Source organism: Procambarus clarkii, chromosome 32 (genome assembly GCF_040958095.1).
Source record: "Procambarus clarkii isolate CNS0578487 chromosome 32, FALCON_Pclarkii_2.0, whole genome shotgun sequence".
NCBI lineage: Eukaryota > Metazoa > Arthropoda > Malacostraca > Decapoda > Cambaridae > Procambarus > Procambarus clarkii.
The window spans coordinates 14551010-14565141 of NC_091181.1; the positions used below are offsets into that span (position 1 = coordinate 14551010).

The 14132-nt window shown below is 43.0% G+C and overlaps 1 protein-coding gene across 1 annotated transcript in view; it reads right to left on the bottom strand.

Moving 5' to 3' along the window:
- The window catches only part of LOC123759270 (uncharacterized), a 98602-nt gene that overhangs the window by 14495 nt on the left and 69975 nt on the right, over positions 1–14132 (bottom strand). The window contains exon 11 of the mRNA XM_069334797.1: positions 3069–3299. Within this exon, the coding sequence (XP_069190898.1) occupies positions 3069–3299 (231 nt within the window). The remainder of the gene's footprint in view (positions 1–3068; positions 3300–14132) is intronic.

The following is a 14132-nucleotide window of genomic DNA, read 5'->3' on the forward strand; positions in this document are numbered from 1 at the left end:
TTCTTGTTATCAAAATTCAACGTGACTCTCAAGGCATCTAACACTTTCCTGTTAGTACGTTCTGCTAATCCGTTACTAGCTGGGTTGTAAGGCATGATACTACATTTTTTAGTGTTACATAAATCACACAAGCTAGTTAAAATACTATTACTGAATTCTGGACCATTATCTGAAAGGATTACTTTAGGCATACTATATCTTCAAATTATTTGGTCATGGAATGCACTAGCTATAGTTTCTGCTGTTTTGTTCGGGATAGGAACTAGTTCGCAATACCGTGAAAAATTATCAACCATTACAAGCAAGTGTTTGTTCCCTTTTTCTGTTTCTGCAAAATTTGTCAACAAATCCATCGATACTCGTTCCCAAGGAGCTTTAGTTGTTGGGTACACCTGAATTGGATTAGGTCCTGAAACATGTCCCTTGTGCTGTAAGCAGGTTAAACATCTGTCAACATAATGAGCAATCTCCTTAGCCATTTTTGGCCAAAAATACTTCAATTGACCTTGTTGGAGTGTACGATCCTTTCCTGGATGTGCACTAGCGGGAGCATCATGGATAATTTTTACACAGTTGGTACCAAGACAGCTGGAACAACTAACTGACAACATTTCCTCGGGGCTGTCCTTAGCTTTACTACTCTACACAGTAAATTGTCTAACATCACTAATTCTTTCAATGGTACTGGCGGTTTATGAATCGGGCGAGTGTCTTGCTTAGTCAAAAATTTAATGATGGGTGCCCATATGGGGTCTTGTCTCTGTTCTGTCTCGACTACTGTAGCATCTAATGCTGGGTAATTTAACTGAATTGCAGCTACGTGTCAAGAAAATGCATCGGCTACAAAATTTTGCTTTCCTGGAATATAACCAAATGTGGGATTAAATTCTTGAATTGTGAGCAAATATCTACCAAACTTTCCAACTTGATTCTTATTTTTGAACAAGGGAATTAATGGTTGGTGATCTGTAAGAACATGAACTGGGTAATTATAAATTGTATCCCTGAAATGTTTAAGTGCCCAGACAACTGCCAAGGCTTCTCGTTCTGTTGCAACATAATTTTTCTCTTCTTTAGATAATGTGCGGCTAGCATAAGCTATTGCGTGATCTCTGTAACCTTCTGTTTGAAGTAATGCAGCACCTAAACCTGTGTCACTAGCATCTGTAACCAACGTAAAAGGTTTAGAAATATCTGGGTACCAAAGGACAAGTGACGAGATCAAGGCTGCCTTGAGTTTTTTGAATGACTGATGGCTTGAATGGCTTCTCCCCAAACAAAGGGTACATCTTTTCTTTGCAGCTTGTAAAGTGGAGCGGCTATAATGTAGAATCCAGCAATAAATGAACAATAAAATCCTACAAGACCTGTGAACTGTCTCACGGCTTCTGCGGTACGAGGCGTCGGAAAATCATGGGCAGCAATAATTTTTTATTCATTCAATGTAATACCTGAAGGTGTAACTATATGACCTAGGAATTAATCTTCTTTAAAAATGAACATTTTGCAAGCTTTATTTTTAAATTAGCTTCTGCAAGCTTTGCAAGTATTTTCTCAAGGTTCTGGAAATGAGTTTGAACATTTTGCGACATGATTATAAGATCATCAAGGTAAACTAGAAGAGTACTTCATATCAATCTACAAAATAGATTTGTCATAAGCCGTGAAAAGGTTATTGGACTACTCGGCAAACCAAATGGCATTCTATTGGAATGAAAATGACCATTAGGAGTACTAAAGGCTGTCAATTGTTTACTTTCCTCATCAAGGGGGATTTGCCAGAATCCCTGCATCAAATCTAACGTTGAGAATACTTTGTTTCGACCAATACTTTGCCACAAATCATTTAGCACTGGAAGTGGGGAAACGATCAGGTATAGTTACTCTGTTAAGCTTGCAATAATCGATTACAGGTCTCCAAGTCCCATCTCGCTTTGGTACAAGAATCAATGGAGCGTTCCATGGCGAATTACTCGATTCAATTACATCACTCTGTAACATTTCCTCTATGAGTCTATCGGCTTCTGCTCTCTGAGAATGGGGAAGACGTTAAGCTGGTACATAAATAGGCGTAGTTCCTTGTTCAAGGGGAATTTTATGTGTAATAAGAAGAGTGAGACCTAATTTTCTCCTGGTAAAGCAACAACAGCTCTATTCCTGTTCAAAATTTCCAAAAGCTGACCCACAGAGTCAGGAAAATCAGTAGGACTGAGGTGTAGTACCTGCACCTCTGGCTGATATCCCTGTTCTCCTGGTGTGAGAGTACAAACAGTATAATCCATGGAGACATCATCCACAACTCACACTGGTTACAAATAATGGGCAAAATCTACAGCATGGGTGCCAGACTGGAGATGGATGTTGGCATTACTAGTGTTTGCAATATACATTGTAACAGTGCCATCATGCACTGTGTGCCAGGAGGGTTCAACAAACGTTCCATTCACTTTACATGTTTCACTTTCCGCAATCACATCTGACAACTCAGGCACTCCCTGAACCTTCACTCTTATTCTGGTGAGAGAATGAGAGTGCAGCACAGTGTCAGTAGCCGTGGAACCACTGATTTCAGAGATGGAAGCTGCCATGTGAGCAAGAGAATGAGAATCCGTTAGGGCGTCCACTTCCAGAAAGTCCCGATACTCACTCTCCTTAACAACTGCACAACTAAGATGCTTCAATCGAGTGCCTGTTTTCTTGGGTATGCTACCGCGACAAGGATCTGACAAACCTACACTAGTAAGGTGGGTGTCAACAAATTTAATATATATTGATTGAAGGTTGAACTCATGACCCTGTCGATACATGCTACACAAGGGTATGATGTGGTCTTTGATACTAATGTTCCAACGATGGGGAAACAATGCAATATTTTCATCAATCATGGTGTACAGACCTAGGAGAATGTCTCCAGGAAAATGAATAATGTCAACAACTAAACATGTTATAGACAATGTGACATCATCTAACTTGAGTGGAAGGTCAATTTCACCCTGAACTTTTACTTTATTTCTGAAACACCACTTAGGAAAGGTATGGGTGACCGTTTATTGTAGTAAGGTGCTTACTTGCAATGTCTCTGAGAGCTGAGGGCTTGACAATATTAATTTTTGCACCTGAGTCAAGAAAAACTTTTAAAACTCTACCATGAACAATGGCTGAGACAAGGGGACCATCACTTGAGACTGGACAAGTTACTACTTGCGACTTATGCTGTCTGGGATATCTGCGTCTCGTCTGGGTCAAATTCACTGTGGTTCCGTCAACATCTACAACTGGTCTAGAGTCAGTGTCCTCCTCTGTCAAATGTCCAAATCTGTTTTGGGTAGCTACTGAATACACAGGGAAGGCACTAGAACTGGCTAGCATGAATTGGTTACCAGATGGCCTTGGGGGTTTCCCGACGACATGGAGTGAACATTCTGAACTCCAGCATTCTGTGACCGAGTATTATAATTCGAAGTTGCATTATAGCTGGGCTGGGAGTTTTAATTATGCGAGTTCTGATAATGTCTTGGATGCTGTGCGCCTCACCTAGACTGACCGTGGGAGTTACAAGGTAGGGATGTCCTTTGCCTAGCTCTACAATCCGCAGTGTGGTGACCAACTTGTTTATGGTACTTGCAATATGGGAGCCTAGAATGATTAGATTGACGAGGGGACCGAGAGAATTGTCTATGGGGTGATGATCTAGGAGCGGACCAACAGTCCCTTGCGAGGTGGTTACTCTTACCACAATGCCAACATGAGGGAGTGGATGGTTGTGGACTATGGCGTCAAAGACTGCAGCCAAGCCAATATGACCATAGCCAACACGAAAAAAACGGCGACAAGGCGTGTATAGAGGCACATGCACGGTTTGTTTATATCTTTAAGCGACAAGCAGCGCTCCTGATGGCAGTGGCGCAAAGCTCGGGGGACCCCACACTAGGAATGTGTGTGATGTTGAGGGCGTGACAATAGTTATATCGTCGAATGGCGAATGAAGGCCTGTTGCTATCGAGGCGTGTAGACAGAAGTTCACTGTAGAATGGTATTGCAGAAGGCTGTAGTGATGGTGAGAGGATGCAATGTGGCGGGGGTGAGTGGGAGCCTACGACGCTAGTCAGACGGTTGCAGTCCACCCATTTGTTTCGCAATAAATTGCACAATACAGCTGCAGAGCAGTTGAAGCCGCAGAAGATGATTGCAATAGCTGGAACGGTACAGGCAACACACAAGACTTGTTGATGTGGGCTTGGGTGGCAGTGGTGGTGGTGGGTGGTGCTGGTTCCCAGGGGGAGCGAGATTCAAAATGGCTGGCGCGGGAATCTTCCTTTCTCCTCACTGATGAAATAGCGTTCTCACAGGAAAATATTAGCCTTACTTCTGAGACGTTGACCTTGAGTAGTGGTTGATGGTAGGACCCCGGACTGGTACAATATCATTGAATATCGATGTGTGGGTGGCGGGTGGTGGGAGGCAGGAGGCCTGGACACAGGTGATGTGGGCACTTGAGATTTCGTAGCTCAGAAAATTAATTCTGAATCACACTGCTGCTACGAGTATTCGTTGCCTTCTTGGATGTATGTTGGTTGTAGTTATACACAGTAGACACTTCAGTAGTTTTGTTGAGTGAGGCAACAAAGTGTATAACTGGTCAGCCGAGGTCCAACCTGCTCTGGGTCTGTGAGAATACTGAGGCCTGCTGGAGCACGGCTGGTGCCGCTCTATCTGGCATGACGTCAGAGGCCTACTCGCCTGTGATTGGTTATGTTTCAACCGTCATACAATTTGAGTATTAACATACGGAATGATTGCTGTCAAATGTATTTACATATACAGACGATGAGTTACAATAACGTGGCTGAAGATAAGGACCTAGATTCACGAAGCTCCATGTATTTCTTCATAAGTATATGTGCCACGAAGGTTCCTAAGTACCAGCTAAGAACACGCCAAAGAGCAATTCAGAAAAGTGTATGGAACACGCCAAAGAGCAATTTAGAACAGCGTATGTACGAAGATTTTTAAGTAAAGTACAGTAGTTCACTTAGGTCTCATTAGATGTCACTAGGGCTTTTATTTTGGCCAATCAAAGAGAAGGTAACATTTTTCATATTACAGCTTTAACCAATCACGACACTGGCATATCGGAGCTTATCCGTGATGCACTTGCCATTTATTTACGTCGAATTTTCTTATAAAATTTGTATATTTCGAAGTAAAACTATGTTTTTTCAATTTGTACAGTCAGCACCGACATTGTAGTAAACAAATAAGTTATATTTTTTGTTTACCTGCGTAATTCTAAGAAATAGTGTATAGCCCTCCTTGTTGCTCCCAAGATTTGAGAAGCGATGGTATTTATTTATATATATATTTACCTAAATTTACCCAAATGCCACTAACAATATAGTGGCCTCGATGAAGACAAAAACCGGCGGCTTGTTAAGTTCCGCCAATTGTCCTAATTCTAGCTGGATTTTGGCATGTACAGCTTCAGCGGGTAGGCTGTTCCATGGTTTTATAACCCTCTGGGTGAAAAAAAATCAGTTTTCAGTCCTACTTGAGAGGACATACTCTCTAACACTATATCTGTGAGTGCCTTGTTATCAGTGACTTCAGACCAAATGGTATGAGGTATTTTGAGCTCTGTAATTACTTCATACATTCAGGAATATTGGAAGATATTCTTGTGCTGTACCCAGATTTTGCTAGTGGAGGCTAATAGTGGAGGCTTTATATTTCCTTTTCTCTCCCGATTCCATGTATGACTGGCCGTCCTGTGAGGTGGGATGTTGGATGAGCTTGTAACGTACGATTATGATACGTTGTTGGGTTGATTAGATACACAGTATTTAGTGAGTTTCATATTTATTTAGTAGTCCTGGATACAGCAGTGTCGTAGACGTCGAGATGAAGCCTGGAGCAGAGCAGAGAGCTGAGTGAGGCCAGAGTCGGGGAGCTCTATGCGGGAGAGCGTGGCGGCTCGATTGGGAATTGCGAGTGTCTGAACTTGGGGAGCGAGAACGTTATAGCTGGATGCGGGCGTAGTCTGCTGTCTGCTCTGTGTCGAAGCTGTAGCGTCTTGGGTCGATTAGAACTGCCCACGCCGAGTACTACATTCTTGACTGGAGATTGTACTGGTTTGCTATTCTCAAATCGCTGGCTTAAATACGGTGACTACACCTCACAGTAAGATAGGAGGGTGGAAAATCCGTTACCTGTAAATAGGGATAGGATTATAGCTTGTGTAATTAGTTATGCCATTAAGATAATGAGATGTATTGAGATGTAATGAGATGTAATGAGATGACGCTCGCCTGGCGTTCCGCGAGCGCTATGTCATGGGTTCGTATCCTGGCCGGGGAGGATTTACTGGGCGCAATTCCTTAACTGTAGCCTCTGTTTAACGCAACAGTAAAATGTGTACTTGGATGAAAAAACGATTTTTCGCGGCAGGGGATCGTATTCCAGGGAACATACGATTAAGGACTTGCCCGAAACGCTACGCGTACTAGTGGCTGTACAAGAATGTAACAACTCTTGTATATATCTCAAAAAAAAAAAAAAAAAAAAAAAAAAAAAAAAAAAAAAAAAAAAAAAAAAAAAAAAAAAAAAAAAAAAAAAAATAATGGAGCGAGTATAAGGATTACTCGCTACAGGACTCCCCCTGCCAGGGAATGAAAGAAAAGCAATCCAACAAAAAATACGAGGTTACTGTTCCCTGGGTCGCTGTGGAACATGTAGTCCGGTACCACAAGATGCAGGCAGTGTGTGGACAAGCTCGGTGAAGCAGTTAGAAAAATGTGCATGATTGTTCCGTCCTTGGGTCGCTGGTGGAGCATTTAGATCCGGGGCAGATGGGCTCGGGCATCAGGACATTAGGAGGTAATGTAGGCACGTAGTTAGGACAACGAGGGAATCACTGCTAGAGCTGAATTGTCCTGGAGGCGACGAAGAGTCGGAAACGCAAGCCGTAAGTCCTGTACTGTGCAAGGCACTTGAGTCGGCAGAGTATCAGAATGCAGTTTTTTTTTTTTTTTTTTTTTTTTTTATTATTTTCTACCACAGATGTGGCCACACATTTACAATGCTAACCAGCATATATACATTTTCTTCTGTCCTCCATGGACAGGGTTAGAGAAGTGTTAAACATACAGTTCAAGGGTTTATTGAACACTCAACCACAGAAGGTGATTCGGTGCTTTTAAAATGCTAAGCTAACCTACATACGTAAATACATAGATACACAGATTTACGTATGCCCTACATAAAGTATTAGATGTGTCTTTTACATAGTGTCATTAATGTACATTCACAAAGGTGAAATGTAATTCTGATCAGCTTCCATATATGCTTTATACCCATACATATACATACACACACACACATACACATACATATATACACACACACATGCATTCACATACATTTGTCTCATTTACCCTGACAGGGTGAGGTAGCTGATAAAGAAACTAGTGTGCAATTAAGCACTTAATCACTGAAGGTGATGAAGGTGCTTTTACAAGCTCAGGTTATATAGTTACATCACATACATACATTGTATGATTGATACATTACATGGTCAATTTTGGATACAAGTCCAATATATCATCAAGTGTTCCAGTACTCATATGGTAACTACAGAGTTCAGCATACCTTAGCCCAGGAGGGCGAAAGTCAGTCAGTATTGGACACTCTACACTATAATGTTCAAGAGAGTGCATGTTTTCTCTTTCACAAAGTTGACACATTGCGTACTCGACATTTGGGTTTTGAGAAAGCTGCCAGATACGTCTATATCCCAGGCGTATTCTGGCCACTATAACATCACATTGCCGGGTTCTTGTTCTATTAGTCCCATATGTGAATGTCTCCTCACGATATCTATCATAATATTTAATGCTACAACTTTCAGGTCTTTGAGAATTTGTTAGGTCGGTGAGATTTTCATTAGATATTTGTTTAAGTATTCTCTTTGTCACTGCTAATGAAACACCCATATCAATTTCTACCACTGGTTTTCTGCAGGCTGACTTAGCAAGCATATCAACAGTGTCATGCCTTGAGATGTCAACATGTGATGGTATCCATAGGAATTTAATCTCAAATCTGTTTTCTTTGGCAGCTAAAACATTCATTCGAATATCACTGACTATTTTCTGGGTGTCACTACTATGTGCGTTCAATGCCAGGAGTGCACTCTGCGAGTCACAGTATATAAGTCCACTGCCTTTGTCTTTTAAAAATTCAGTGGCAAGGTATATGCCTGCAAGTTCGGTTTGAGTGGTACTTGCCCAGTCATTGACGCGCTTCATTGCTGTATGTACGAGAGAAGATTGTTCAAATATGTTACATGCACATCCGGTACATCGTCCACCTTCTTCTACAGAGCCGTCGGTATATCGTTACCCATACTCTGAGTACTTTCAGTGATGCTTTTCAGTGTTAACTGTTTTAATAATGTAGTGTGCACACTATCTTTCTTGGGCGCATTTACAAAATCAACTGATAGATCCCAGTTATCCCATGGAGTAATTGGCTGATTAATCATTAGTCGAGTTGGGTACATATTTAATATTTTGATGGAGTTGGCTACCTTGTAGAACCAATATACATAATCAGATTTCGTTCTTCTTCTATAGACCTCAGGTGAGTGTAGCATATTAGAAAGTTTAGCTTGAAACTTCATGTGTTGTCTAGATCTACTCAATGCCTTCACGCCGAAAACTGTGCTAATAGACAAGATTCTCTCACTTATGGTAGGTAATTTTAACTCTGCTCTCATGTTAACTATTCTCGTGGACTTTGGAGCCCCAAGGATGAGACGCATAGCTTCATTTTGCAAGGTTTCAAGAGATTTCAGCTCTTTGTCAGTATACAGTGTGAGATGTAGAGCATTGTAGTCAATCACAGAGCGTATAAATGATACATAAAACATTCTAGCAAGTCTCACGTTAAGCCCATGATTGACACCAACAAGGACCCGCAAGGGCTTTAATCTCTCCCAAAGTCTCCTCTTGAGAGAAGAAAGGTACCCAGGGTCGTTAATGGGGACACCAAGGTATCTGTAAGACTCGCAGTTCTCAAGTGCTCGCCCATCTATATGATAATTGGGTGGTGGAATACCACATGGAATGAGGGCACGAGTTTTCTGTACAGAGATAAGGAGGCCACATTCCTCAGCTCTAGTATCAAAAGCGTCGAGCAGAACTTGCATTCTAGGCTCGGTGGCAGCCTGTAAACATATATCATCAGCATAACAAATGACAGTGTCTTCATTATTAGTTGGAAGATCTTTAATAAGTTTATGCATCAGAACGTTGAACAACAAGGGACTGAGGACCCCTCCTTGTGGAGTTCCCAGTTCAAAGTGTTTGCTCTCTGTGCTTTTAACACCATTAAACAAAACATATGCTGTTCGATTAGACAAATAGCCCTTTATCCATTTCAGTAATTTTCCTTGTATTCCCAGCTCGGCAAGCTGCTCCAGTATGATTTCTCTGTTTGCTGTATCAAAAGCTGCTGCTAGGTCGATGAAGACTGTTTTGGGGGAAGCTTCAATATGTGCGAAGTACTCAGCAAAACAGTGTTGTGTACTGAGCCCAGGCATAAATCCAAACAGTTGGGGTGACAGGTGCCCCTGTATACGATACATGAGTCGGTTTAGAACAATACGTTCAAGCACTTTACAAACACACGATGTTTAAGATATGGGTCTATAATTATCTGAGTGTGGTTTGGGGATGGGAACAATGACACTTTGTCCAAGCATCAGGTAATACTCCTTCACGTAAACTCATTCTGTACAACACTAATAATGAATTTCCTGGTACGTGTGAGACTAATCTCAGTAGACTGTAAGTAATACCGTCCTCTCCAGGAGCAGTTGATTTTCCCATCTTTAGTGCATGATTTAATTCCCATTCAGTTACATCATTAAGGTCCGACACGTCGATAGCTGTACAGGCAAGATTGATGGTTCGTTGTCTGTTGGGGCGTGTGTCATCAAGTTTGTGCTGTATGTTAATTGGGAGTGAGTCGTAGCTCGATGTTTTTGCCCATTGATCAAGGAGGATGTTTGCTTGTTCTAGTGGGCTGTGGTGCAGCGGTTTGGTTGGGCTGCTTCTAGAGATTTTTCGTATCTTTTCCCGAACTTCAACAAGTGTTGTTTGCTCATTTATACTTTGTAGGAACTCTTCCCAATGTTTATTACGTATAACGTTGCTCATGTCTCTCACCTCTCTATTAGCAACTAGAAATGCATGCAAGTCACCTTGTGCTTTGGTTCGTTTGTACGCATTTCCAAGTTGCTTTACTCGTTCATGTTCTTTAACAAATACGGGGTCAAGGACCCACTTGGGTGGTGATAGATGTTGCCCACTTCTGCTAGGCTTACGACCTGTTCCCCAACACACCCATGTGTCATAGTAGGTAGTAATCGTATCAACGAGATCTCTGGAGAAGGCTTGTACATTCGTTATTGTGTAATCTTGATACCATTTTGATATACAATTAATAAAGTGGTCATGCAAGCCATATGGAATATTCATTTTCCGTCTCTGATGTCTATTAGGTACATCACACTGTACTTCATAGGAAGCAGAAACTGCATAGTGATCACTAACTAAGTGATTTACCAACGAACATTCCATCCTATCTTGCACAAGGTTTCTACCCATTACATAATCAAGTCTGCCTCCCAATAAATGAGTTTGGGTATCCGTAGTATACACGGTTAATCTGTTGTCATAAACATATTTGATAAATTTGCATCCATTATCGTTGTTAGTACTGTCTCCCAGCGTAATATGTCTAGCATTAAAATCTCCCATGTATATTGTCCCATGATTGTCTAGATCTGGGAACAATGTTACATTGAGTTTCTGGCTTCTGGCATATACGTCGAGGAATGAAAAGTGGCCTGCTGTAGTTTGTACATGAAAGTGATGGTACTGTGTGTGTACATTGTGTGACGTGCTCACAACAATGTGCGGTAAATCACTTCTGACGTAAGTTAATAGGCCTGTGGCGTTACTGTTATTATAGGATGCATACCCTCTGATTTTTGGTGGGGTTTTGTTTATCATGTTGGACGTGTAGGGCTCCTGTAAAGCAATTATATCTATGTTGTTACTGGTAACATATGCAATTAGGTCATTCAGTCTTTTGTTGATGCTACGAATGTTCCAACTGAGAAACCTAATGGTCCTTGTGTCAACAGCAGCCATCGTCTTGGTGTTGTTCCTCCCTGGGACTGGTGGTCCCATTGTTTTCCTTGTCCCACTTACACAATGCGTCAATAAGTGACTCTACGACGTAAAGAGCCACACCAACCTGGCGTTTGGTGTCGTCAGGAACATCTGGTGACATCATCAGATTCTTGATCACTGAGCAACTCGGGATGGTCCGCGAGTGAATGCTCTCTGTAAGTCGCATGGCATAATTACTGTCACGCAGAATATTATCTTTTTCATTCTCGTACTTGGCTTGAGCGCGTTCCTTAAGGTCATGAATCATTTTAAAATAAGTTGATGCAGATCGACTTCCTTTTCCAGTTAATGTTTCTGTGTCACTATTACTGCTGTCATCCCTGAGTTGACTGACGACGTCGCTGCCACCGCCTCTGTTGTCGCCGCTGCTGCCGCCGCCGCCGCCGCTGCTGCTGCTGCTGCTGCCGCCGCCGCCGCCGCCGCTGCTGCTGCTGCCGCCGCCGCTGCTGCTGCTGCCGCCGCCGCTGCTGCTGCTGCCGCCGCCGTTGCTGCTGCTGCTGCCGCCGCCGCCGCCGCTGCTGCTGCCGCCGCCGCTGCTGCTGCTGCCGCCGCCGCTGCTGCTGCTGCTGCCACCGCCGCTGCTGCTGCTTCCGCCGCCGCCGCCGCTGCTGCTGCCGCCGCCGCTGCTGCTGCTGCCGCCGCCGCTGCTGCTGCTGCTGCTGCTGCTGCCGCCGCCGCCGCCGTCACCACCACCACCACAGGAACCTTTACCAGCGCGGGCCACGGCTGTGACACAGCTGCATAGAGGCTGCTGTATCTCTTGTGGAGGAGCCTGACGTAGCGCCTGTATAATTTCAGTCAGTTCAGCTACCTGTGCTTGCAAGGTTGCCAACTGTTCTTTAACTGTTGTATCAGGCTGTTGTGTGTTGTCAGGGGCGTTGCTGGTACTGTCACCACTATGGGATGGGTCAACAGTACTAGAGCCGGCATCAGTAGGCACTTGTTGTGTCTCGGGCACTTGTCTCCTTGTGCCAAGGGAGGCTGGCCGTTTGGTACAATCTGAGTGCCAGATGGTGCAGTGAACGTGTAGATGAATTTGATGATAGAGCAGCTGTCGTGGGCGTCCCTGTAGAACAAGCAGTGCCCTGGCAGGGACGGAGAGTCGCTGTAGGACAGGCTGTAGATCCCACATGATGTAGTTGCTGATGAAACTGTCAGATGAGTAACACTCGCTGTGCAGCAACCTGTACTTGATGAAAATGACGGGACGATCGCAGTGAAAATCATAGCTGTGGCGAGGGTGTTGGCAGCGTTCCGTGACAGGTGGCACGAGGTGGTCCACAGTAAGCAACAGCAGGAGTGAAGGTCCAGTGAGAATCCATGTTGTAGTCCATCGTGGTTGGGTATCGTCGAAACTCTCTGGGGTCACCAATGCAATGTACGATTATGTTACGTTGTTGGGTTGATTAGATACACAGTGTTTAGTGAGTTTCATATTTATTTAGTAGTCCTGGATACAGCAGTGTCGTAGACGTTGAGATGAAGCCTGGAGCAGAGCAGAGAGTTGAGTGAGGCCGGAGTCGGGGAGCTGTATGCGGGAGAGCGTGGCTGCTCGATTGGGAATTGCGAGTGTTTGAACTCGGGGAGCGAGAGCGTTATAGCTGGATGCGGTCGTAGTCTGCTGTCTGCTCTGTGTCGAAGCTGTAGCGTCTTGGGTCGATTAGAACTGCCCACGCCGAGTACTACATTCTTGACTGGAGATTGTACTGGTTTGCTATTCTCAAATCGCTTGCTTAAATACGGTGACTACACCGCACAGTAAGATAGGAGGGTGAAAAAACCGTTACCTGTAAATAGGGATAGGATTATAGCTTGTGCAATTCGTTATGCCATTAAGATGGCATAACGAATTGGGCGAGTTAACGAATAGGGCGCCCAACAATTTCATTGTTGGGCGAGTTAGGAGTGAGGAACTAATATGTTGGGCGAGTTAGGAGTGAGGAACTAATACAGAGATTTAGGACAGCCATTGAATTAGTTAGGAGCAAGGGAGGAATCCCGATCATATGTGGCATTCTTCCAAGAAAGGTAGTGGGAAATGAATGGATGTCGAGGGCACTTGGTGTCAATTGCCGGCTGGAAAGATATTGCAAATCAAATGCAATATCTTTCATAGACAACTGGGAACGCTTCTATGGAAGAAATGAAATGTATGCTCGTGATGGGGTGCATCTATCGAGGGCTGGGGTTGTTGCTGTTGCGAACTCGTTGGAACCAGTGGTTAGAGGTGTTTGTTTGGGTTTAAACTGTTAGTAGATAGTGGTATGGGAATTGATTTGGAGGAAGGAGGTAATAAAAGTATGTGTTCGTGGGAGAAAAGAATTGGCAAAATGATCAGGGAAAGAAAAGGGCCTCAAAATAACAATTCACTTAGGATATATTACACTAACAGTAGAAGTCTAAGAAATAAAATTAATGAATTAAATGCTCTTGTCTGCACAGAAAAAATAGATATTATTGCACTTACCGAAACGTGGATGAACGTAGAAAATTGAGAACTATTAGCCGAATATCAGATAAATGGATTTAAACTATTTCACACAGATATATTAGACGAGGAGGGGGAGTAGCCATATATGTTAGGGACAATTTGAAATGTAGTCTCAAAGAGGGAATCAAAACTGAGCCACACACAGAAACTATTTGGATAGAATTAAACGAAAAAGCAAATAATATTATAATAGGAATTATATATAGGCCACCAAATTTAGATAGAATAGAAGCAAAGCATCTATGGAATGAAATATCTAGAGCATCTAGATCTAACAGTATTTATGTCATGGGTGACTTTAATTTTAGTGGAATAAACTGGGTGAACAAAACAGGGAATAGTGAAGCAGAAGATTTTCTAGAATTAATTGACGATTGCTTTCT